This window comes from Elephas maximus, chromosome 22, assembly GCF_024166365.1.
Source record: "Elephas maximus indicus isolate mEleMax1 chromosome 22, mEleMax1 primary haplotype, whole genome shotgun sequence".
NCBI classification, from domain to species: Eukaryota; Metazoa; Chordata; class Mammalia; order Proboscidea; family Elephantidae; genus Elephas; species Elephas maximus.
The window spans coordinates 5,119,087-5,146,551 of record NC_064840.1 but is presented as its reverse complement, the minus strand read 5'-3'; the positions used below and the strand labels follow the sequence as shown (position 1 = coordinate 5,146,551).

General features: G+C 44.6%; 1 protein-coding gene across 1 annotated transcript in view; it reads left to right on the top strand.

Annotated features, from left to right (window-relative positions):
• LOC126065533 (transmembrane protein 132B) overlaps window positions 1-27,465 on the top strand; it is a 432,522-nt gene that overhangs the window by 362,014 nt on the left and 43,043 nt on the right. Inside the window, exon 5 of the mRNA XM_049865632.1 lies at window positions 23,583-23,726. Within this exon, the coding sequence (XP_049721589.1) occupies window positions 23,583-23,726 (144 nt within the window). The remainder of the gene's footprint in view (window positions 1-23,582; window positions 23,727-27,465) is intronic.

Sequence of the window (27,465 nt, the reverse complement as noted above, 5' to 3'; positions counted from 1 at the left end):
GTTATTTAGAAGTCTATCACATATTTTTCAATATTTGGGGAATTTTCTTTGTGTTACTGATTTCTGTTTTTCATTCCATCATGGTCAGAGAACATATTTGATATGGCTCGATTCCTTTTAAATTTATTTACACTGGCTTGTTTTATGGTCTGAAAGTTTCTCTTGGTGAATGTTCCATGCACCGTGAGAAGTGTATTCTACTGTTGTTAGGTGGAGTGTTTTATAAATGTCAATCCAGTCAAGTTGGTTGATAGTCTTGTCGAAACCTACAAAATCCTGGCTAATTTTCTGTCCACTGTTCTATTGAGAGAGGGCCTTAAAATGCCCTACGGCCGTAGCAGATTAGGGTCTTTTCTCATTGTGGTGCTATCAGTTTTGGGTTCATATATTTTGAAGCAATGTCATTAGATGTATAAAAATCTGAAATTATTATCTCCTCTTGATCAACGACCCTTTAATCATTATGAAACAAACGTCTTTATCCATGTTAATACTCTTTGCTATGAAATCTAATTTGTCTGATGTTGATATAACCATGCCAGCTTTCGTTTGACTAGTATTAGCATGATATATATTTTCAACCTTTTTACTTTTAACCTACTTGTGCCTTTGTATTTAAGGGTGTTGTAGGCAGTATTTTTTAAATCCAACCTGACAATCTCTTTTAATTGGAGTGTTTAGACCATATACATTTAATGAGATTATTTATATGATCAGGTTTGAGTTCACTATTTTGCTCTTTGCTATTTATTTGTCCTTCTGTTCTTTGTTTTCATTTTCCTCTTTTTCTTACTTTTGGGTTAATCAAGTATTTTTTATGATTCTACTTAATCTCTTTTACAGCTGTAACTTTTGTTTGGTTATTTTGGTGGTCAGTTTAAGGTTTATAGTAAATACCTTTAACTTATCATAGTCTACCTTCAAGTAATATTACACGACTTCACATGTAAATATAAGAATCTTACAGTGAGGTACCAGCATTTCTATCCTCCTCGTCTTTGTACTAATGTTGTATGCATTTTACTCTTACATATGTTATAAACACACTATATTTTTATTATTTTTGTTTAAAGAGTGAATGATAATTTAAAATACTTAAATAATAAGGTAAAAAACTCTTATTTACCCAGGTAATTACCGTTGCCTTTGCTCTGCATTCCTTTGTGTAAATCCATTTTCCATCTGGTATTGTTTTTGATTTTGTGTTTTTCTTTTTCTGACTTCCTTTAACAATACTGGTATTGTGAGTCTGCTGGTTGTGAATTCTTTTGGCTTTCATATGTTTTAAAGTCTTTGTTTTACCTTTTTTGTTGAAAGATGTTTTCACTGGATATAGAATTTTACTTTGACATATTTTAATTTTCATAACTTTAAAGATGTTGGTCCGCTGTCTTCTCATTTGATTGCTTCTGACAATAAACCTGCCATCATCCTTATCTTTGTTTCTCTGGATCTTTTTAAGATTTGCTCCTTATAAACTGGTTTTGAGCAATTTGATTGTGATGTTTCTTAGTGTAGTTTTCTTCATTATTTTTCTTCTTGGGATTTGTTGAGCTTATTGGATTTGGGTTTTACAATTTTCATCTAATTTGGAAAAACTCAGCTGTTATTTCTTTGAATATTTTTTTGTCTGTACTTGCCCCTTCTTTGGAGACTCCAATTACACATATTTTAGGCTCTTTGAAGTTACCCTACAGCTCGCTGATGTTCTGCTCATTTTTTAAAAATTCTTTTTCCTCTTTGTTTTTTTATTTTGTCCATTTCTGAAATTTTGGTGTTTATCTTTTGGATTTCTAGTTGCTGTTTAGGTATGATTTCTAATTGTTTATTTATTTTCACGGTTTGTTCTTGTATTATTTTCCTGAATTCTTCTATTGTTTTGTCTGTGTTTTCCTTGATTTTGGCTATGTTTTTGTTGATTTTATCTGCATTTTCCTTGATGTCTTTCATAATCTCTTGGTGAGCCATAATTATTAGTCTTTTAAATTCCATATCAGGTAATTCCACTGCCTTTTCTTCTACCGGAACATCATCTGACTCTTTATTTTGGTCATTTGCTGGAGCCATCTTGTCCTGTTTTTTAATGTTTTGATATTATCTGCTGTCTCCAATACACTAAGGTATTATTTTCCTTATCTATTGATTGTGGGAAACCCTGGTTGCATAGTGGTTAAGCGCTACTGCTAACCAAAGGGTCGGCAGTTCGAATCCACCAGGCGCTCCTTGGAAACTCTATGGGGCAGTTCTACTCTGTCCTATAAGGTTGCTATGAGTCGGAATCAACTCAACGGCACTGGGTTTTTTTTTTTTTTTTTTTTTTGGTATTGATTGTGTTAATTTGTTTCGTCTTTCTTCTTTTTTTTCTTTTTTTGCTGATATGTCAGGATGGGTGGACCAGGTGTGCTTTGCTGCCTGCTCATCTGTGGGCATGATAGCTCTCACCACCTTGTCCAGGTGGGCAGAGCAGCAGCAGGCAAGGTGAGCCCACTTGGCTGCACACTGGTTTGGTGAGGTGGCCGAGGGTGGACTGCGCAGATGCTGTCTGCCTCCAGATGTTGGTCCAGCAGTGAGGGAGTGTTCACAGCCCCTCTGTTTAGCAGCTGATGAGTATCGGGAGGGGAGGGGCAGTGTGGGCCCTGTGCGGTGACACGCCTGAGCCGAGAACACTGTAGCTGAGGAGGCACGGCAAGAGCTGGTAGGAAGGGGTGTGGTGTATGGGGCTAGATGGGGGGAACAAAGAAAAGAAAAGAGAGAGAAATAAAACAAGGGTAGCTAGCGGTTTGGGGTGGGGTGGACCTGGGGGCTGGAAGGAAGGGAATGAGGTGGTATATTAGGCTAGATGTGAAGTAGAAAGTGGTGGGCTGGTGGCTGCCTAGCTGCGGTGGTGTGGTGTGACCCAGCAGGAAGGGGTGAGGGTGGTATATGGAGAGAGTTGAGATGGAAAAGGAAAAGGAAGAAAGGGGGGAAAAAGTAAGATAAAAAATGTCATGGTGGCAGCTGGTAGGTGGGGGCAGGTAGGGCCTGGGGTGACAGTGGGCTGGTAGCTCTCCAGCCAAGCAGTGTGGTGTGGCCCGTGGGAAAGGGGTGAGGATGGCATATGGACCAGGTGGGAGGGAGAAAGAAAAGGAAGAAAGAGAAAATAAAAAATGGAGTGTCAGGAGCTGGCAGGTGGGGGCAAGGCAGACCCAGGGTGATGGTGAGCCAGTAGCTCTCTAGCTGAGCAGCTGGGCATGGCCTGTAGGGAAGGGGTGAGGATGGAGTATGGTAGTAGGTGAGTGGGATAAAGAAAGGGGAGAAAATGGCCCAGCAGGAGCTGGTGGGTACAGGTGGGGCAGACTTGGCCTGATGGAGGGCCAATAGCTCTCTAGCTGAGTGGCACGCATGGCCCATTGGGAAGTGGTGGGAGTGGCCTACTGGGCAGAAGGCTGAGGGGTGGGAAAGTGTGTTTCTCTGGTTAATGGGTGCTCTGTCTCCTGTTGGGAACTCCATGAAGTTGCCTTCCCATTCTCCTCGTCTGAGGTCATTTTTGACTGTGCTCCAAGATGGCGATGCTGCATTGTGTTAGTTGGCAGGGGACCTCCACTCTGTATCTCTCCACATCCTCTATTTTCCTTCAGTTTCTTTTTCTCTTCGGTGTTTGATCTAGTTCTTTAAGCCTTTATTTGATTCTTAGGGTTCCAGATCGACATTTGTATCAGTTTTACTTAGTTTTTGAGGTCTTTGCTGCAGAGGGACGTCATGATGTGTCTGTGTATGGCAGTACGCTGGCTCTGCCTTCAGTATTTTTTCTCCAGTGCTTAATCTGCTCATATCCCATCCAGTGTATTATTCGTATCATCCATTGTCGTTTCGTCTCTTCATATTCACTATGTCTTTTTTCAATGCCTTTCCTGTCTTTACCTAATTTTTAAAAAAATGACCGTTTTATTTTAGGTAATTGCATTTTCACATGAGGTTTTTAGAAATAATGCAGATAGATCCCATGTCCTCCTCACCCAGTTTCCCTTAGTGGTAACATCTTATTAGGCTACAGTACAATATCCCAACCAGTAAATTAACATTGATACATTCCACTGATCTTATTCAGATCTCACCAGCTTTACATGCCCTTATTTGTGTGTGTGTTTAGTTCTGTGCACTTTTATCACATGTGTGTATTTGTGTAATCACCACACTCAAATACAGAATGGTAACAGGGTCCCACGCAGCCCCTTGGGGGCTAGGAAGTAGGATCCTATCCCGTGTCTGGTCAGGGTGGAGATACAGAAATACTTGATTGCTAGCAACTGATACTAATGATATAGTGAAAACCTCAACTCTGTTCTTTTTTAAAAATAATCTGTTATTAAAAAAATGATTGTTGGGGCCCCCTAAGTTGATTTAATGACCTGTTCATAGATTGTGACCCACAGTTTGAAAAACATGCTCTGTGAGAAAGTGACCTTTATGCTAAGAATTGAAGGATGAGAAAACAGGTTCTGTGGTAGGAAAAGTGTGCGTGAGAGCCTAGAGACAGGAAAGACTTGGAGTGTCCCGGAAATCGATAAAAGGCTAGAAGGAAGAAATATAGTTAGCCCAGGGCAAGAAGGTACCAGATGAGGTCAGAAGCTGCCATCTTTTAAGGCCAAGGGAAGAGCTTGTATTTTCTTGTATAAACAATGTGGGGTCACTCAAGGGTTTAAGTAGAGGAGTGCTGTGATCTGATTTATGTTCTAAAAATAATCTGAAAATCTCTGTACTGTGTGGAAATAGATTGAAGGATTGCAAGATTAGGAAGTTATTGCAAAGGTTCAGGCAACATGTGATGGTGGCTTAGGCTAGGAAAGAGGGAGTGGACTTATTAAAAAGTAGAAGCGGAGATGCCCCTTTTGATGGGGAGCCCTGAGCTAGTTCCTGCGTTGCCCTGTAAGGAAATCATTTGGAGGATTCTGTATTACATCATGAATTAGAAATAAAGCATTGATGATCAATGATATTTATGGTCAACAGAGACCACCTTTAAAGTTACCTTTGGGCGATAGGAAATGGTTAGCTCCAAGAAGGTTTCTAAGAATAAGTCGTTTTATATCAACTATATTAGAAAAGGTCACTTCCTAAGACTGAGTTTGCAGCTATGGTGATAAAGTATTTATCCCTGTGGAGATAGCTTACCCTTGTTGTAATAAGAAGGAGTATGTTGAAACAGGTGCCAAACACGTATCAGGTTAATCTCCATAGTAATGAAGGCTAATGGTTCTCACCAAGTCTGTCTCCCTGACCCTGTTGGACCTACCCACACTCGGAGGTCTCAGCAAATAGGCCTACCCTCCTGATCGTCCTGTGTGAGTTAAGGGCTCTTTGAGAAGTTGCGAATTCATGACATTGTAGGTGAGACAAATTGTGCCTTGTTCCTGCTCTATTAAGGAGAGGACATGGAAAACCACGCAAGCAGTTCCCTCTGTAATGACTTTCAGCTCTCTCTGCACCATGGGAATTCAGTGCAAAGCCTTTTAGAATCTTTCAGACACACCTGATCACTCTATTATCTTGATCTTAAAGACCCGTGGGAAACAAAGATAGGAGGTAAGGTTTTAAGCACTAGCCTTAGAGACAAATTTTATTTTTCAGTTTATTCCTAGTTGGCTCTGCAATGTTAACCACATTCCTTAACTTCTGTGTTTTTGTTTTCTCCCCCACCCCATTCAGATTCTGCTAAAATCTACAATTGTAACAGTTTAGCAAGCCTTTTCAAATATGTTAGTTATTTGTTCATCATAGATTTAGAACACCCAGAGTAGGGAGAGGAAATTAACACCATAAATATTGTTGCTGGGGAGAGAAGGAGAATTCTAAATACACTTTTTCTTGAACCTTCAACATTTAAGAAGTGCTGTCCTGTTGTCAGTTTATCATCTCTCAGCTCCAACTGTATCCTTTTTTGCCTGTTCTGTGATATTATAGCTGGACCCTGTAAATAGTTCTCTTTTGCCAGCTGGTACAGTACTGGGCTTTACCGGTAGGGGGGCTTGAGGGACACTTTATGGCATAGTAGAAAACAAACCAAAAAACAGACCTGTTGCCCTTGAATCAGTTCCGACTCATAGTGACCCTATAGGACAAAGTAGAACTGCCCCATAGGGTTTCCAAGGAGCGCCTGGTGGATTTGAACTGCTGACCTTTTGGTTAGCAGCCGTAGCTCTCAACCACTACACCACCAGGGTTTCCAGAGGAAGGGCTTTTTTCCTGACTTCAGCAGGTTTTCCTTCTTGTTCCTGTGGCACAGCTCTCAGCAGCATGCAAGAGACCCTGTGGTGCTCACTGCCTAGTGAATGTCAGTGGCCCCCCAGTGGGTGACTTCTTGCACACTTGCTGCAGACCAGCTCTGGCTTACAGCCCCAGCATACTCCTCCACCAACCGTGGGCACCAGACACACCCAGCAGTGAGGGCTGCATTCTGGAGCTCAGTCCGTGGAGGGTCATGGTCTTCTAAGTTTGCCCCTCCCTTGGATGCTCTCCTTCATCCCTAGGGGTAGTAGCTGCCCCTGTGTTTGCTATTTCTGTATTCTTGAGAATGGTTTTTTTTTTTTTTTAACACTTTCAGTAGTCAAACACCTTTTATTAGTTAGTAATTCTTTATCTTAGATTTTTTCTGATCAAATTACTGGACTGGTTCTTGCCTCCTGACTGGATTCTGGTGGATACATACACGTATTAACGTACCCCTAAAATGATATTTATTTTCCCATTACAAATTCTTCTTATTTACGTGTTGTATTTGAACACGTTTACCAAGGCCATTTTCAGACTACCTTTTTATTGAAAGAAAGAATAGTCTTTAAGCTGATCAGAAGTCTTGAAACTATCTAAAAGTACACACCATTTCTTTTTAAAACTTTTTTTTTTTTGTGCTTTAAGTGAAAGTTCACAGCTTAAGTTAGTTTCTCATGCAAAAATTTATATATGTACTGTTATGCGACCCTAGTGGCTTATCCCTACAATGTGACAACCACACTCCTCCTTTCTACCTCAGATTTCCTGTGTCCATTCAACCGCTCCTGTCTCTGCCTTCTCATCTCGCCTCTGGACAGGAGCTGCCCATTTAGTCTCATGCATCTGACTGAACTAAGAAGCACAGTCTTCACGAGTATCATTTTATGTCTTATAGTCCAGCCTAATCTCTTTGTCTGAAGAGTCGACTTGGGGAATGGTTTCAGTTCTGGGTTAACAGAGAGTCCAGGGGCTATGTCTTCTGGGGTTCCTCCAGTCTCAGTCAGACCATTAAGTCTGATCTTTTTACTAGAATTTGCGTTCTGCACCCCACTTTTCTCCTATTCCATCAGGGACTCTCTGTTACGTTCCCTGATAGGGTATTCATTGGTGGAAGCTGGGCACCATCTAGTTCTTCTGGTCTCAGACTGATGGAGTCTCTGGTTTATGTGGCCCTTTTTGTCTCTTGGGCTAATTTTTACCTTGTGTCTTTGGTGTTCTTTATTTTCCTTTGCTCCAGGTGGGTTGGGACCAATTGATGCATCTTTGATGGCCACTCGCTAGCTTTCTTTTTAAAACTTTTGGTAATTTAGACCAGTGGTTCTTATTCTTTAGTGAGCTTCAGAGTCATGTGGGAAGGAAGTTTAAAATGTGGATTCTTGGGCCTCACTCCAAGATGCTGAGATGTGCTTACATTTATCATTAAATGGCCTTTCTGTATACATTTTTTCTACTTAATCCTTACAGCAACTCTGCTAGGTGACTTAACCTCATTTTTCTGTTCTGTACCTCAGAGAATTATCTTGTAGGTGGATTCGGAGTGGGATGGGGACAGGAACCAAGGCTTTTCATTCGTGATCTCATTTCCTTTCCACTAAGCACCAATCTTTCCTAACATATTTTAGAACCTCTTTTCTGTTTCCTTCATATACACGATGAGGAAATTGAGTCAGGCAAATAATTTCATTTTTCAAAATATTTTTTTCTCATTGTAGAAAAACATGTTACACATGGAAAATTATAAAGAAGAAAATAAAGATAATCTTTCCTCCCACTGCCTAGAGACATGTTTTGACACATTTATTTCTAGTTTCTTCTCTCTGCATTTATCTTGTTTTTAACAAGATGGTGATCGTATTGAACATTTTACTTTTTAACCTGTAGCTTTTTTATATGTTATAGTTGTATTGGCTTGCTACTGTTGCATAGTAAAGTACCCCAGAATTCAGTGGCTTTCAACACCATCATTTATTATCACTTGTGCAGCAGCTGGTCAGCTGGGGGCAGGCAGCTGATCAAGGCAGGTTCATTGAGGTGGCTCTACTGGGGCACCTCTGTGCCACATGTCTCTCATCCTTCTCTTGGGACTAGGGGTTTAACCTGGGTGTTACGGATTGAGTGGTGTCCCCCCAGAAATGTGTGTTAAATTGGCTAGTCCATGATTCCCAGTATTGTGTGATTGTCCACCATTTTGTCATCTGATGTGATTTTCCTATGGGTTGTAAATCCTATCACTATGATGTTAATGAAGTGGGATTAGCAGCAGTTTTGTTAAAGAGGCAGGACTCAAGCTACAGGATTAGGTTGTGTTTTAAGTCAACCTCCTTTGAGATATAAAAGAGAGAAGTGGGCAGAGAGACGGGGATCTCACACCATCAAGAAAATAGTGCTAGGAGCAGAGCACGTCCTTTGGACGTAGGTTTCTGCATGAGGGAGCTCTGAAACCAAGGTAAGATTGATGACAGGTACCTTCCTCCAGAGCCGACAGAGAAAGAAAGACTTCCGCTGGAGCTGGTGTCTTGAATTTGGACTTCTAGCCTACTAGATTGTGAGAGAATAAATTTCTTTTTGTTAAAGCCCTCCACTTGTGGTATTTCTGTTACAGCAGCCCTAAATAACTAAGACAGCAGTCTTGTTCTTTTTCTTTGTTTTCACCGTGGTGAAAACATACACAACAAATCTTCACCAATTCATCAGCTTTTCACGTACAGTTCAGTGACATTCTGTCCTTCACGCTGTGCAGCCTTATCACTATCCTTTTCCAGATCATTCCACTACCATTAGCATAAAATCGTGCCCCCAAGCATAAACTCCCCTCGCTCTCTCCTTCCCTCCCGCCCCTGGAAACCACTAATAATGTTTGGTTTCTGTATATTTGCTTATTTCATGTAATTGAGATGGTACAGTATTTGTCCTTTTGTGACTTACTTATTTCACTCAGCATGATGTTTTTGAGGTTTATCCATGTTGTATGTAGCATGTGTCAGGACTTCATTTCTCTTTACGGCTGAGTACTATTCCATTGTGTGTATAGACCACATTTTGTTTATCCGTTCCTGTGCTGATGGACATTTAGGTTGTTTCCACCTTTTGGCTGTTGTGAAAAGTGCTGCAATGAACGTTGTGTAGGTGGGCATGTTGTTTCCACGGTCAGTTCTACTCTGTTCTGTAGGGTTGCTATGGGTCAGAAGGGACTTGACAGCAATGGGTATGGGTAGAAACGCAAGAGGGCATGTGGAAATATGTGTGGTCCCTCATGGCCTACACTGAGAACAAGGTCACTATCTCTTCTGCCCACCTGCCACAGGAGGACAAATGGCTTCTTTTTGTGGCTCTTTACCCCAGCCTCCTCCATGCAAAGAAGGAATAAGTTCTCAGTTTCTCTGGAATTCCTCTCAGCAATAGCTCCTCCCACTTTGCATTATACGTGAATACCTGAGCTCATTTAAAACACCATCTGACAAAATAACCTGTATAATTTTCTTCATAGGTAAATATAGGGAACAATAATCATAGCAAGATTAGCTCACGGCACAGATTTGGAGCTGGCTCCAGCTCCTGGTGGAAATGTTGAATAGCTCTAGCTTCCCACAGAAAGATGAATGAGGAAAAGAACACAGCTGACATAGTTTACTTGGTCTCTGGGGGCTCACAGGTCACTGTGGGTGACTGGATCGTTTCTCAGGGACATGGAGGGTGGTCTGAGGTGTCGGTGAGAGTATAGGTGGCTCTGTCCTCTGCCTTACCCCGTTTGTTAACCACTTCAAGGTGGCAGCACTATTTGGAGCTGTGGTCTTGACAAAACGGTGTCCCTGCCTGATTCCCAGAAAGTTATTCTGTGACGGAACCTTATCAGGGGGGGGGGACCCCCACAAGTCTCCCATCCAAGCCCACCACATCTGTTCCCCGTCCCTCCCCACATCCTGGAGACCCCAGGAGAAGGGCCCCTCCCTGGTCTCAGCTTACTTTTCCCAGAATGTTGCTCTTCTATCTCTGCACAAGCCTTGCCGTGTGTCTGCTTTTTGGATAATGGTTTCACCTTACAATGTGGATGAACTTCTAGATCAGTATCGTCCCTGCTGTATTTTATTTGGCGTGATGAGTTTGCACAGTGCACAGACACCGTAGTAAAGAAAACTGAATCAATCTTCCTGATTAGATTAAGAACAGAATCTCATGTGGAAGCTACTAGACCTTTAACAACTCTCTGACATTTGCCAGTCTCTCTTTTTAACAGAAATAGCAGCCCTTCTGCCCAGCAGGGACAGCAGAGACCTGTCACTTGCCTAGAATCAAGATGACAAAGTTAGTTCTTTCAGCCACTCTGTGACGGTAGGGGAGTCCTTGAGTAATTCAAACGGCCAAAGTGCTCGGCTGCTAACCGAAAAGTCAGAGATTCAAGTCCACCCAGAAGTGCCTTGGAAGAAAGGCCTGGTGATCTATTTCTAAAAAACTAGCCATTGAAAACCCTATGGAGCACAGTCCTCCTCTGACACACATGGGGTCACTATGAGTTGGAGTCAACTAGACAGCAACTTTTTTTTTTTTTAAATAAAGACTGAATGGACCCCCACCCAGAATTTCATTCTGATGTTGACACTGATGATTGCATATACATACACCAAGACTACTCATCCTGTGAGGCTCTCTGGGGAAGCAGGTAAGGCTCCCAGGCAGGCCCATAAATGGCTTGAGAGCAGGAAGGATGACTGGTTGGGTGTGATGGTCGTTGGGGGTGGGCTGGGCTGAGGGTTCCCTGTACAGCAATTGGGGCTTGCATGGTTTGAGCTTCCCACCTGTCCCAAGGGAGGGAGCATGCAGCTTTCTTATCGTCTTATCCAGATGTGGGGCCAGGGGTGGGAAGAGCGAGAGGTGGGGCTTGGTGTCAGCAGTTGGACATCAAACATGGAGCCAGACCCTTTATTTTACTAGGACTAGTTTGCCTGAGTAGAAACAAGAATTCTTTGGGTAAGACCCTTTAACCACCCAGACGATAATATCTATGCTTCCCATGAACGCCTCCCATGGCGTTTCCAAGTCCTGGTGCCTCAGCTCAGTCTGGGAACCACAGAATGCAGGCTGCTCACGGCTGTGGTTCCTCATGACCAAATCTGGCCCAGAGCCTGGAGCTGCCTCTTTGTAAGGGAGCCAGCTGCAGTCCTGGCTTTGAAATTCATTTCCCTGATCACAGGGAGCAGCAGGGGTGGCAGGATTAGAGCAGGAGGCCTGGCAGCACATCAGATGGTGAACATCAATGCCCCCCAGCAGATGTGAGAGTATGGACAGAGCCCTGAATGACCAGACGAGGTGACAGTCCTGGGATGCACTAGTCACAGCTGTTCTAGCTGCAGGGCAAGGCGGTCCTGGCCTACTTCAGTGTCCCAAGGAGCCCCCGAGAGCCTCTTTCAGAACAAAGGCTGGCCTCTGCAGGAGGGAGCCCTCAGGTTGCTCTAGGGTTACGTGCTGAGATGGAGCTCAGTGTGGAGAGTCCTGTCTGCTTCTCAAGTACAGGTGGAGCGGCCCTCAGACACAGCGTTCTGTGGTGAACAGGAACCATTCCACATATGTGGGTCCCTGCATATTTTGCCAGGATAAAATCTAAGAAGAAGGAGTAAAAAAAAAAAAAGGAAAACAGTAGATTCTGACTCATGGCACCTCCATGCACGTCAGGGTAAAACTGTGCTCCGTGGATTATCACTGGGTGGTTTTTTGCAAGTTGGCTCTGGGTGAACTTGAACCTCCAGTCTTTCGGTTAACACCCAAGCGCGTTAACCTTTTGCACCACCCAGGGACTATTATGTTTATTATCAACAACTTGCCACTGGTTGAGCACGTGCTGCATACCAGACACTGTGCTAAGCAATTCCTCCCATCATGGCGTTTGTTTCTGAATTCACACTTTCAACCAACACTTGCTGTGCGCTACCATGAGCCAGACACTTTTGTGAGCAGGGGGCTACAGTGGTGGATGAGGGGGAGGTGGCCCTGCCCTCATGGAGCTGACATTCCAGTCGGGGAGACGGACAGGCAGGCAGACACATCAGTGTGGTGAGATGGTGATGATGTTGAGAAGGAGAGCCCTAGAGGTAACCGGGTAGAGAGAGGGCCCCGTGTGGGCTGGGAGGATGGCTTTAGAGAAGACAACAGGGGAGGCCTGTCTGAGGAAGTGGTGTCCGAGCTGAGGCCTGTATGGTGAGGAGCCCAGCTTGCCGAGGTCTGGAGGAAGAGCGTTCCGGGAAGGGGGAACAGTGAACTTAAAGGCTCAGAGTGGGGCAAGAATGACGTGTTTGTGCACCTTATGCTGATTTTCGCATTCAGTTCTCACAATAATACAAAATATAAGTAGAATGAGCCCTGTTTTCAGATGATAAAGTTGTGTCTTGCTCAATTAGCAGAAGACCCAGAATTTCAGGCCAAGAATGACCCCAAAGCCTGTTCCCTTCTCTGCAGTGCTGTCTGCAGGCAGGAGCAGTGTTTGAAAACAACGTACATTTAATCCCTTATTAAGAGAAAAACGACGACAGGAGAAATCTTATTCGAGAAGACCGGAGACGTAGCTTCTTGTTGGGGCGATGTCGGTCACCCTCTGTGATCTTGGACAAGCCCAGTGCCCTCTCTGGGTCTCAACTTCCCCTTCACGTGATGGGAACGATCACACCTTCCCGCGCACCCCCGGGATGTTGGGACACTCTGGACGTGCAGGTGGTGTGGACAGCGTGGCGGCGGGGACGGGAAGTCACACTGCTGTCAGTAAGGGAGGAGAGAGGTGGGCAGAAGTGGAGGGAAAACAGGATCGAGGTGTGGTGGCAGGGGCTTTGTCGCTAATTGAGCCTGGCATTCTCACTGCAGAGTCCCCTTTAAATCAGGCAGTGACTGGTCTGACCCAGCGCTTGCTAAGACTGTTTCTGAGTCTACCTGCAAACTGGATGGGGGCTGGGGCGCTTGGTTGGCTGACGTGTGAGGAGCCGGTGAGATGGCTGGGAGGCAGCCAGGCCTCAGGTCGAGCTCCAGCCCCCAGGCGGCTCGGGCTTCAGCTCCTCAGCTGCGACTCGAGGGTGGCACACCTGAGTCACAGCCAGGTGCCAGGACCAGACACCTGGTCTCTGGAAGGGCGTCCGGGACAGAATGCCCACTCTGATTGGGCCAGCTGGGGTCATGTGCCAGGCCTTGACCCAGTCACTGGGGCCGGAGGAATACCAGGCACTGGTTGGCTGCACTTCAGTGGGGGTGGGGCCAGCTCCAGCCAGAAGCACGTGGTCTGGTGGGGCCGAGCGTGGGTGGCCGGGGCTGAAGGGACCCAGAGGACATCCTGGGTCAGGTTCCCCTGAGCTGAGGTATCTGAGTATGGCTAGTGTCTCTCTTCCTGAAATTGAAAGTCACTGTGTCCTCTTCCTCTTTGGGGCTTTTAGGACCCCTCAGAAATCCTTTCCGAAATCCATCATAACGTGTAAATATAGAAATGAGGTTAACTCTGAGTGTCAGTGAACATTTGTTGTTGTTAGGTGCCATTGAGTCGGCTCTGACTCATAAGAACTCTGTGTACTACAGAAAAAAACACTGCCGGGTCCTGTGCCATCCTCTCAATGGTTTCTATTTGGAGCCCGTAGTTGCAGCCACTGTGTCAATCCATCTCATTGAGCGTTTTCCTCTTTTTCGCTCTCTACCAAGCATGATGTCCTTCTCCAAGAACTGGTGCCTCCTGACATGTCCCAAGTAAATGAGTCGAGTTACTCCTGCGGAGTGTTAACACTCCTCTTCTCTCATGGAAATCGCCAAGCATTGTTTTCTGGGTCCATTCTTTGAAAGCAAATATGAAACCTTCGTGATCTTCCAGGGTTTATAGATTACTAAATATCATAATTCCCATTTAGAGGTAAGAAGGTACAGATAATAGGCAATTTCTTGTTTCACAAATTAAGTGTATTATGAAAATGGGAAAATAATTACTGATTTCCCCAAAGTAGTGAGGTGTTTATTTGTTAGAGGGAGAGAAACATTGAGCTCTTCTCTCAATACAGGTGAGGGCCAGAATTTGTTGTTGTCGTTGTTATTGTTGCTCATGTTCTGTTGGACTTTATGCAGTTCTGAGAAACAAGCCCACTTACGTGCTTAAGGACTCAGGCAAAGAAGGGTTGTAGTTGGACTTGGTGTGGACAACTGTGAAGACAAAAATAGATCTGTAGCCAGCAGTGTCATTAATTTGTGTTCTGAAATATTATTCATAAATGCTGGGACATCCTAGCTGAGTTCCTTTGAATTATAATAATAGAGCAAGTTGTTTATTTTATGTATCAATCTCAATACTTATGCATATTAAAGAAAAGATGGTGAATAACTTAAACGGATTGGAAGAAGGGATTCTATCCCAACATCACACCTTTCCTCTTGGCAGGTTCAATGTGGAAGAAATAGAGAAAATGTAATTTTCATTGAGTTCTGCTTTTTGCTGCCTTCTTACAGCCTTTTCTCAAGATGGAAACCCTAAAATGCTTTGAGGGGGGAAAGTTTCACTTTCACTCAGGCTTGCCTGTAAGGATATGTGGCCTTCTTGTCTTACAGGAAAAGTTTTCCTGAAAGTGTCTTTGTTAGACAAGCTGATCTGAGATGAGTTCTACTTCCTGGGGAGAACTTGGCTGGCCCAGGATTAAAGGGGGGGGGGAGGTACAGGGGAATCACTGAGATTTTGTCTTTCCGAGGAATTTGTTTTCCCATCAAGTCATCTATACTTCATGCCACCCAGTGTAGACTATGTGCTCTGTCTAGTATATTGGTGTTTGTAATTTGTTCAGACATCCTTAGTGTTTTCAGGTCTGTGCTAGACTCTGAAAAAAAGCATTAAAAATTACCCACCAAAGCACAGCCAAGAGACAGCCATGTGAACGATGACACTCTGGAGGAGGCATTTATAAAGTGCTCTGGGAAACAATAAATGTTGGAGAGGTTGTGGAGAGACTGGAGGACTTATACACTGCTGATGGGAATGTAAAATGGTACAGCCACTTTGGAAATCAATTTGGTGCTTCCTTAAAAAGCTAGAAATAGAACTACCATATGACCCAGCAATTCCACTCCTTGGAATATACCCTAAAGAAATAAGAGCCTTCACACGAACAGATATATGCACACCCATGTTCACTGCAGCACTGTTTACAATAGCAAAAAGTTAGAAGCAAACAAGGTGTCCATCAACGGATGAATGGATAAATAAATGATGGTATATTCACACAATGGAATACTACGCAACGATTAAGAACAACAATGAATCCGTGAAACATTTCATAACATGGAGGAACCTGGAAGGCATTATGCTGAGTGAAATTAGTCAGTTGCAAAACGACAAATATTGTTTGAGACCACTATTATAAGAACTCCAGACAAAGTTTAAACACAGAAGAAAATATTCTCTGATGGTTACAAGGGCGGGGAGGGAGGGAGAGGAATATTCACTAACTAGATAGTAGACAAAAAAATTTTTATGTGAAGGGAAGGGCAACACATAACACAGGGATAGTCAGTACGACTGAACTAAGCCAAAAGCAAAGAAATTTCCTTAATACAACCAAAAGTTTCAAAGGCCAGAGTAGCAGGGACAAGGGCCTGGGGACCATGGTTTCAGGGACCATCTAGGTCAATTGACATAACAAAATGTATTAAGAAAACGATCTGCATTCCACTTTGGTGAGATGCCTCTGGGGCCTTAAAAGCTAGCAAGCGGCCATCTAAGATGCATCAGTTGGTCTCAACCCACCTGGAGCAAAGGAGAATGAAGAACACCAAAGACACAAGGTAAATATGAGCCCAAGAGACAGAAAGGGCCACATAAACCAGAGACTCCATCAGCCTGAGACCCAAAGATCTAGATGGTGCCCGGCTACCACAGATGACTGCCCTGACAGGGAACACAACAGAGAATCCCTGATGGAGCAGGAGAGCAGTGGGATGCAGATCTTAAATTCTTGTAAAAAGACCAGGCTTAATGGTCTGACTGAGACCATGTGATAGCCCAAGATCAGAACCATTCTCGAAACCAACTCTACAGACAGGGATTGGCCTTGACTATAAGATAGACAATGATGCTGGTGAGGTGTGAACTTCGTGGCTCAAGTAGAACCATGAGACTATGTGGATGACTCCTGTCTGGTGGCGAGAGGTGAAGGAAGAGGGGTACAGGGGCTGGTTGAATGGACACGGGGAATACAGGGTGGAGAGGAGGAATGTGCTGTCTCATTAAGGGGAGAGCAACTGGGAGTGCACGGCAAGGTGTGTATAGCTTTTTGTATAAGAGACTGACTTGATTTGTAAACTTTCACCAAAAGCACAGTAAAAAAATTAAAAAAGTGCTCTGGGACCATATTTAAGGGTGGCACAAATGGTTAATTGTTCAGCTATTGACCAAAAGGTTGACAGTCAAAATCCACCCAGAGATGCTTCGGAGGAGAGACGTGGCAATCTATTTCTTGTCTGTGGAGCACAGTTCTACTCTGACACACATGAGGTCACCATGAGTTGGAGCTGACTCAGTGGAAAGTTGTCTCGATGGCAACTGGTTTTATGGAACTACGTTTGAGGAAGAAGCTAATTCTGACTGGGGGATCATGTTGTCTGGGAAGGCTTTCCGTAGGAGGCAACGTTTTAGTAACGTCTTAAAGATAAGTGGGATTTTCCATGAAGAAAAACTGAGGTGGAAGTAACAGAATCAATAACTAACATTTATTGAACACCTACTGTGTACGAGGCAGAGTTCCAAGTGGTTTAAATGCATTACCGCGATGAATACCCATGAATACTTTATGGGGTATAGTTATACTTATTGACCACTTTTTACAGATAAGGAAGCTGAGTCAGAGTGAGTTTAAATTTCTTGCTCAAGATCACACAGCTGTCTCTGTTTAGGGTAGTAATACTCAGTTTCTTTGTCTCTCTGCCCCTTTCTCTGTCCCTCTTTCCCTCTCTTTCTCTCTTCCATCCATCCATAGATGGGGGCTGTCCAAAGATTGAGAATCAGCCTGAGACTCAAGCCAAGGCTCTCACTGCTCACTGGAACTACCGAGACAGCCTCCAGTATACGGTACAGGAGGGTTTATTCATATTAAAATAAAGTTAATATTGTGGCTTTCATGCACATGAAAGGTGGGCAGTGAGTAAGGAAGACCAAAGAAGAATTGACGCCTTTGAATTATGGTGTTGGCAAAGAACATTGAATATACAATGGACTGGCAAAAGAATGAACAAATCCGTCTTGGAAGAGGTATAGACAGAATGCCCCTTAGAAGCAAGGATGGCAAGATTTCATCTCACATACTTTGGACATGTTATCAGGAGGGAGAAGTCCCTGGAGGAGAACATCATGCTTGGTAAAGTAGAGGGTCAGCTAAAAAGAGGAAGACCCTCAACGAGGTGGACTGACACACTGGCTGCAACAATGGGCTCAGGCATAACAACGATTGTGAGGATGGGGCAGGACCGGGCAGTGTTTCATTCTGTTGTGCACAGGGTCTCTATGAGTTGGAACGGAGCTGACGGCACCTAATCACAACAGCAAGACTTTGCTCGGGAGCATGTCTCTTAGTGATGCCATCTAACCGAGTTTACATTTGAATTGAACAGACGCCATTTGCTTGCTGGTTCTGTGGTGGTCAGAAGTTGTGCTAAATTTCAATTTAACTCAAGCTGGATGAGAAGACAGGTTTTTTTTTTTTTTTTTTTTTTCCCTCAGACAACAAAAAAACATGATTAACAGGTTACAGGTGTAATTAAGCAGAGCTTTGCTAAAGTGCTAATACTGTAGTCAGGTCCGTGGAAGGAATTAGAGAAGACACGTACACAATTATTATTTGATGTCAGGACTGGGATGTGTGAATGAGCAGGGCCCCTGAATTGGTGGAAGCAAAGGGAACAAGAACGCAGAGGAGCCAGACCAAAATGTAAACTCACATGCATCTGTGCATCTCTCCCTCTGACCTTTCTGGTGGCAAGTGACAGAAACCCAAGGGGGCTGGTGCAAGCACCAGGGCATTTATTACAAGGACACACGTCTCATGGAATCCACAAGGAATGATTGGAAACCAGTGCAGGGGATCCACAGGAAGCTCAGTCTACCTCAGGTCTCTGCTTCTCTCTGCAACCCTGGTGCGTCACACTGCCATACACCAGCTTTCTCTGCTTGCCAGGCTACTGCCAGAAGATGGCCAATACCTGCTTCCCTTCCTTTCTGGAGAGGAGTCAGAGAGTCAGATAGAAACTGGAATTTCTTAATCCTCATCCTGAACTCTTCAGATAATAGGCTTACTGGCTCAGTGTGGGCCACTGCCCACATCTGGACCAATCCGTGGTGACTGGGGGCAAGGCCATTTTGTATAATATGGGGACCAGGAGCCTGGTCACAGTCACTGTGGCAGAGGCGAGGAAAGCACTTCACCTTCAACATTTGTGATCTTTTATAACTCAGGCCGTGTGTGAGGCAGCGGAAAAAGAAACATGGTCCCTGTCCCCATGGAGTTGACAGTCTCATGACTTTTTCTTGGTTTCCAAACCCTGCAGGAGAACCTCCATGCACACAGAGAGGTCTAGGGCCTCACCTGTTTATATAGTGCTGTGCCAATATTGGAGATGAACTTGACCATGAGGCCTGCTGGACAACCATCTTCCCTGTCAGTGACTCCCTGATTGTGTCAGTTGGGTGGTATTTCCTGCCTTGCTATTCTTTGTTCCTAGTGTCACTCAGCTTGCCCTGTGCCCTGGGGAAAGGCTATAGAAAGTAGCTCCTTCCAAACAGTTTCCCTTCTTCCCTCTTTAGCTACTGCCTAGAGACATTAGCACATTGCTTTAACAGAGCTACAATTTTATTGACCCTCTGAGTGCTACTCTATTTGAAATAGCTTTCTTCTTGTTATTCAAGGACTGATAAAGAGCTGCATTTTGAAACCACGGACTGCCTTGGAGCTAATAAATTATCAGAGTCCAAAAATAGCCATTAAGTGGGGGGACTGGGCTGATTTGACAGTTACGTAACGCACAATGGTGAAATTGAAAATCCTTATTTAAATTGTAGCCAATATCCTTGCCTTTCTCTGAGAGACGTCTACGTCTGACTTGCAGCTTTGGAAATCAGAAGTCTAAATGTCTGAGAGCAAAATACAGTCAGAATTAGACTCCTCCTCAGAGGCAGACATTCCCGGGTGAGGGACTGGAGGATGTGGGCTGCCGGGCCTCAGGAATGCTGCTGTCCCGAGCCACACAGGCTGGGGAGAGGCTGGAATGGAATACGCTGGAAGCCACATGTGGTCATGACTTTGGGCTTTGAGGCTACTGGGCTGTTTCTACTAAAAATTAAGATTCTTGTTGGTAGAGCATCTGTTTAAAAATTGCGATACAAATATATATAACAAAACATTTGCCATTTCACTGTTTTTTATACGCGCGACTCAGAGACATTAACTGCGTTCACCATGTTGTACACCCATCACCACTGTTGGTCTCTAATTTTTCCATCATCCTTGACAGAAACTGAGTGCCACTTAAGCAGTAGCTTTTCCTACCCCCCAGACTGTTCCCCTTCTCAGGTTTGGTTTTTGTTGTTTATTGGAGTATTTGTTTTTTGTCTGTTTAGTGGCTTTCTGAACTAATTCTGTAAAGTCTGTATTCTTTGTTGTGTGTGGTCCCTGAAGTCTCTGCTCAGTTAGCTTGGTGTTCAGCTAATGATTACCCAAAGATTTCCTTAAACGCCTGGAATCAATAAGTCTCCCAGTCTTTATTGAGGTGCTCTGTCTGGGTTTTGGCGGGATGCCTTTAGCACTTGGCCAGGCATTTGACCTTCACTTCACTAAGGCTTTTCCTCAGCTTTCACTTGCTGCTTTCCTGGAGCCTCAAGATCAGCCAGAGGTAAGAGCCTAGGGCCTTCTCAGGTCTTTCTTGAACATGTGTCCAACCCTACACATTGGTATGGCCTTCAGGACACCCAGGAATATATCAGAGCCTCTTTGGACATGCCATTTTTGCCTTTCAAGCTTTTTGATTAGCCTACTGTTTGCCCCTTAGAAGTGAGGATGGCGAGACTTCGTCTCACTTACTTTGGACATGTTATTAGGAGGGACCAGTCTCTGAGAAGGGCACCACACACTTGGTAAAGTAGAGGGTCAGCGAAAAAGAGGAAGACCCTCAATGAGATGGATTGACACAGTGGCTTCAACCGTGGGTTCAAACATAGCAACGGTTGTGAGGATGGTGCAGGACTGGGCAGTGTTTCGTTCTGTTGTAGGTAGGGTTGCTATGAGTTGGAACTGACTCAACAGTACCTAAGAACAACAATTGTGTGCCCCAACTGTGATCCACTGCCTCAGATGGCCTTGAAGTCAAACAGGAAGTTAATTGCCTGCAATTGCTTTGGACAAATGCCCCCAAGCAAAAGGCCCAGATTCAGGTCAAATGCTAACAGCCTCTCAAATGTGGTCTTCTGGGGAACCACCAGGCAGGTCAGATAATGACAGTTCCTTGGGAATGAGGCTTGGAAAGGACTCCAGCCCTGATCTGTTTCCTCCGGTGGCTGCCAGGCTGCTGCTTGTCACTGAGAAGGTGGGCTGTCAGGTTTTGAAGCTGTTGCGGAGTTGGAGAGTTGGGGATGGATGTAGGTCAAGTTAAAATGCCAGAAAGCTCTCTGTTCTTACCAAGATTCACCCATTTTTCTTGAATAGATGCTCCCTGGGTTAATACAAGCCTTTGGCTAATTTCCAGAGTTCCAAAAAAGTTGATATAAAAATGACATGTCAGGGCTGTTGTCTGACCTCCTCTAACTTCACAAGGGGGAAGGAGAATCAAGATCAACAGCCCAAGGCTGGTCCTATTAGGCAAGCAGAGGTCACATATGCCTCCTCTCTCTGCCATCTTTACCAATTCTGACACTAAACATCCCTCCCGCAGCACTATCTACTTCTCTGCTGAGTTGGATAATTCATTGCGATGGCCACACAGAACTCACAGATCATACGTACAGTTATGGGGTTTATTAGGGAAGTAAGAGGTTACAGTTTAGGTTCAGGAATGCTCAGGATATAGTTCGTCCCTCAGGACAGCCTCTTCTCAGCCATCACCACAGTCACACCTCTCTCTGGCCCCTTGGCCTCTGCCCTACTCTGGCATGTGTTACAAAGTTCTATTAGCTCCGCTGATAAGTGCCCCGAGACACCCCACTCTACCAGTAAGCCCCGACCTGAAGGTGTTCAGCTCTAGCTCCATGGGCCAGCAAACCTAGCTCCACCAAGTGCCTGGAGGCTCCCCACTCTGCCAGCAAGACTCCTTCCCAAAGGCACTCAGCTTTCTCATTCCGTGGGCCTGGGAAGCCCACTGTGCCATTTCCTGCGTTTGGTGCCGCTAATTCTCTGCTGTTGCTTCTCGCTGCTTCTGGTGTTACAGATCTCTCTCTCATTCTCCTGGTTCCGGGAGCTTCTCAGCACAAGGACCCCAGATCCAAAGGGTGCATTCCACTCCTCGCTCTTCTTTCTTGGTGGTGATGAGATCCTCTTGTCCCGCCTCTGGGATGGCTCATTTTAAGTCTAGATTGATGGCAGAACTGACCAATCCCTTTCTTAGTGTTCTATAGACCTTATTTGCATGGTCCCACCTAATGACTTGGGTGGGAGTTATAAGGCCATGGTGAGAAAGGCCGTATAAAAGTGACCCATTGCACCACAGTTGACAGTGACCTTTTTAAAAATTTTTTTCCCAGCTTTCTTGTTTTTATGGAGGAGAGGACTTTTGGATGTCCTTTGCCATTCTCACTAACATCACTCTAACATGCAGCATTAATGGAAATTGATCCCCATAAAGGACTATAAATACATGTCCAAGGCATAAAACCTACAGCTTGCACAAATAGGAGCAGAATAAAGGCTTATCTTTAGAGGCTGTGGATGGACCCTGGAAAAAAATAATGGGTGCAGACATCTCAGAAACCATGAAAAAAACTGAAGGAGAAAATCCAATTGCAAAGATATTTGTGAGAAAAGCATAAGGTGGGACCAGTTATGATTTGTTGTTATGAAAAATAAAGTTACTGCGCCTTGAAACTCACTTTGAGAAAATTATTGTAGAGAAGGCTGTGAAGCTCTATAACTACTGTGGTTAGGTAGTGTTGAGTTGGTTACACTCGTAGTGACCCTGTGTACAACAGAATGAAACACTGTCCGGCTTTTCCCTGTTACTACCGCAGTTCTGTTATTACTTTGATGGCTGTGAGCTTCTAGTGGGAAAGGATTGATGTTTAGTCTTTTTTCTTAGTGCCTAGCATGGTCCTGGGCTTGCATGTATTAGTCAAGACTCTTTCAGTTGCAAGTGACAGAAAAGCCAATCCAAAATGTCTCAAGTAAAGCAGTTTATTTTAGTAGATACATTTCCAAAGATAACAGGCTTCAGGTGTAGCTTGATTCAGGAACCCTAACAACTTTTCCAGGAATTAGTCTCTCCCCTACTCTTGTCTCTGGTTTCTTTCTTTGGGCTTAATGGAAGTCAGTCTTTTTGGGCAAGGGGATGGACCACCTTTATGGGCCAGGTTTGGCCCATTGCTCATCTGTGAGCCTGATTGGGTGGCCTGGGGTCAGCACCACCCAGGCCACATTCACTGGCAGCGGAAGTGGGGTGATAGCCAAAAGAAAAATGAGCCATTGTCATTAGATGGGGGTGGGGGAAGAGATGGATGCTTGGCAGGCTAAATTAACCCCTGCACGTGTTGATTTTTAAAATTGCATTACTGAGTTGAATTTAGCCATTCGTTGTAGAACCGTGGTAACAATCCCTGTTCTTTGTACCCCCTGAGATTATTCCCACATCCACACCATCATCCCACCGTTGGTGAGTTCCCCTCATCTCAACTTGGACAGTGCTTTCTGTCCTGATTCTACACCTTAAATGTAAAGGGGAGAAAAACCCCAAACCACACTTGTTGCTGTCAGGTTGATTCAGACTCCTAGTGACCCTCTTAGACATAGTAGAACTGCCCCATAGGGTTTCCAAAGAGTGGCTGGTGGACCTTTCAGTTAGTGGTCATAGTTCTTAACCCCTGTGCTACCAGGGCTCCAGAGGGAAATGGAAATAGGGAAGAGGCAATGCTGACCCTGCATCGGGTCGGGAAGAGGGTTCTGCTGTCAGGCTTGGTCTTCTCAGCCTGGGACCAAGTGCCATCGGCTGGTCAGAATTTTCCATTCTGTGTGCTCCTGATGTTTGTCCGTGCAGATAGTTACTCAACTTGCAGACCAAGAGTTAAGGTAGTAAGTGCTGTGATCTGTACGCCCTGCCCTCACTGGGTGGCATGTTCACTGACCCATGCCCTCTCCTCTCTGTTCTAGGACACGGAGGTTTTGAACACGGCAATTCTCACTGGAAAGGCAGTGTCAGTTCCTGTCAGAGTCGTGGGTGTTCAAGAGGATGGTTCTGTGGTCGACGTGTCGGACTCTGTGGAATGCAAGTCGGCTGACGAAGATGTCGTCAAGGTAAAACAGGGCTTCATCTTTTTCCTCTCTCTCTCTCTCCATCCCTCATAGGACAATATAATCCTACCTTTGGCAATCCACATACTATCTTCTCAGTTTTTTCCAGTTCCTTGTGGCACATATTATTTACTCAATGTATTTTCTTTAAATGCCCCACTTTTTAAAGTTTGAAAATATATTTAGCCTTGTTAGAAGATAAAAAGGAGCCCTGGTGGTGCAGTGCTTAAGGGTTTGGCTGCCAACCTAAAGGTCAGCGGTTAAAACCCACCAGCTGCTCCACGGGAGAAAGATGTGGCGGCCTGCTTCTGTAAACATTACAGCCTTGGAAACCCAATGGGGCAGTTTTCTCTGTCCTATAGGGTGGCTATGAGTCGGAATTGACTCAACGGCAATGTGCTTTGGTTATAAGACGAAAAATCCACCAGCTTGATGTACTAAGCTTGTTCTTAATACACATTAAAATATAAAAAACAACGTTCTTCTGTGTGCCACCTGGCGTAACTGGATAATCACCCGTGGGATACAGCCCCTAGTTTGTGATATTCAGTCACAGGGCATGTCTGCTGGCTTCTTCATCCTATTTAGCTGGATTTGTGAGTCCACATTCAGCCAGGAACCAGCCCATGGTTTTCTCACATTCTTCGCAGGGGTCTCTTTGAACCACGAGATTCAGTGTTTCTGTTTTTTCCTAACACACTGGTTGGCCATTTCCGTTTGCAGCAGAGACTTCAGGGAGAAAGGATTTAAATTTCCAAAACCACTCCTCCTTCTTGAAGTTGCTGAGAGAGCCCCAGCTCCAATGCACTCATTTATTTTAGGAAAATGCTGTAATGCAGAGTTCTGTCCTTCCTGGCATTTTGCTGGCTCCTGTTTAGAGGTTAAAGGAAACTTGGTCTCAAGAACTTCCTGGTAGAGAGACAAGCCTTTAGGGTTTTCTATGGTGGGAAAGATCTGGGAGGGCTGATTTCTTCTTTCTGTGGTGTATCAGGTTGTGCCAGAGATGGATTTGATAAAGAAGAAATGATGTGTCTGTAAGTCCTAATTAAGAGGCAATTAATCTTTAGGAAACCCACATTTGGCAGAGCCTGTTCCCTGGACTTAGATCTTCACCCTCCCTCGAGGCAGAGGTGGGCTAGCTGAAAGCCCTGTATTTCTACAATCCCTGTACTCTGTCAGCAGGGCTTAATTAAACAAAGCCAAGACCTGAAGCCTTCAGAGTGTAGAAAGAGCTGATCCAAATGACACAAGCTTATCTGCACAGAAATGAAACATATTTTTTTGACTGATAATCATTTTATTAATATATTTAATCTCTATCTCATTTCAAGGTGATTCATTTGACTTGCTATGTAAAATCGTGTCCAATAAACATAAATATGGAAATAAATACAGTTAGCAAAAATACATTTCATAGTAAGTGAGAAATGAAAAACACTGATGGTACATCGCCCTTGGTTACCCTTATGGTATACATTATTTGTGTCCTCACATCATTGTCACAGAAAGGAGATGTTGAGGATGGCATTTGGAGGTGGTGTCTGCGTGCTTACGCCATCATGGGCCCACACGCGTTGCTTCCCTCTTCAGTCCTTAAGCCTTCCGTTCCCTCCAGAGAGCCTGGTGTCAGGTCTTGCAGGTTGGTGTCCTCAGGCTCCTGCGCTGGAGAACTTGATCCGAGAGAAAGGGGCAAACCATAGCCCATGGAGCTTAGATCCCATCATTGGCTTATCTTGGGCTGCTTCCCCTTCACAGGAATGTACTAAAATACCCACTACCTGACCCAATAAATAGATAAACTGCTTTGGAAAACAACAGCTTTTTGCTCAACTGTCACTTTCGTAGCTGCATGAAGGTGGGGCTTTCTTCCCATGAAATCATGGACCTGTTTTCGGAGGGGCAAAGCAGACTGCAGATCGCCAAGCTCAGAGCTGCCTCACGCCTTTTCTGTGCCCATTGGGGGTCGTTAATGAACTGACTCTAATGCGTTTGCCATGGCTTTAGTGTTGATGTTTGTAATACACCTGCCACAACTCCAGGATGAGTGGCGTCACCCAGGGCTCTGCCTCATCAGCGCCCCCTATGTGCCTCCAAAGGTGTGGCACATTCATAGTGCCCCACGGAGAGACCCCTCCATGTGTGGAGCCACCACTAGGTCACTCCATGAAGGTGCAGAGAGCACTGTGAGACCCCTAGGGAGATCTTGTGGGGCTCACCAGAGATCTTCTGGAAATCCTGGGCAGTGAGACCGTGATGCAGATGAGGGGGTAACCATGAATTTAGGATGACGCAGATTGTGGTAACGTACAAATAAATTAGCCTCGTGGACCTGGGATTGTATGACTTCTGGGGGACAGAATCTGAGGACATAAATGATTTTGAAAGGCTAAAACGTTGCCCTGACCTGGACAGATTTGTTTTGTTGTTCACTGTTGTTCATCATTGTTGTTATTAGTTGTTCGTTGTTGTTGTGAGTCATTGTTGTTGCTCTTTGCTGTGAGTCATTGTTGTTGCTAGTTGTTGTTGTAAGTCATTGTTGCTAGCTGTTGTTGTGAGTCATTGTTGCTAGTTGTTGTGAGTCACTGTTGTTGCTAGTTACTGTTTTTTGTTGTCAGTCATCGTTGTTGTTACTAACCTTAAAGTCAGACGAGGAAGAAATGCCAAAATGCCAAGTCCTACTTTTTTAAGTTAAAAAAAAAAAAAAACCTTCATAAGTAGAGGATGCAGCCTAATAGTTCTGTGTGTGTGTGTGTGTGTGTGTGTGTGTGTGTGTGCGCGTAGGAAGTCCTGGCGTTTTTATTAGTAACAAAATCTGGTAAGTCACCTTCGAAGAGGCCGCCATGAGGTTCATGTGATTCTCATTGGTATTAAGCAGGGCACAGTCCCAGAGCAGAGATCACACATAGGTTGACTGCAGGCCAGATCTGGCCCAGATGTGTGTGTGTGTGTGCATTTTTTTTTTAAATTATTGAATTTGTTGCCATCACGTAAAAACTGGCACATTCACAATTCACCTGGAAGTCTGGATTTCTGGCTTCTTGTGATAAAGCATAAGGTCGTGTAGCACTGGGCCCACATCCCTTCCTGTGTACTTCATTAGTAGCTGAAGAGAGGACACCACTGGTTCCATAAGACCTGGGCTCTACCATTCACCGCAGTCCCCGCCACTCCCTCTCGCTCCCCACCGAGGCTGAGGGGCATTTGTCATTTCTGTTACTCTGGTGCTGCTGGCTGTCTCATAGCAGAGTCAGAGGAAGCAGGGTATTTCCTGCATTCTTGTCTCTACGTGACAGGCCTCCCTCTGTCCCTCTGACCAAGAGTTCTGTGTCTGTCAGGCCCTAAGAGGAGACTCACAAATCGGACTGTGTTCTGCCAGAGAGCGTCTGGGAGCTGAGGGCCCTTGAAATGAAATCACAGCAGAGATGACTGAAGGAAGAAGAAGTGATTAGCTGGTAAGGAGAAGAAAAGGCCCGGGTGAGGGCAGAGGGAGACGGACAGCTCTTTTTAAGTCTCTCGAGGGCCTTCGTGTGGAAGATGGAGTCAATTTGTCCTTTTTTGAGTCCAACAGTGGAAGTTAAAGGGGGATCGTTTTTAGCTCAGTAAAAAGAAAAAGAATGCAGAGGTGGTGAGCTCTGCAGTTAAGCTTTCAGGCAGATGATGTTGGTTCAGATTTTGGCCCCGCCTTCCTTGCTGGTTGACCTTGGGCAAATTACTTCATTTCTCTGGGCCCCGCTTTCTTGTC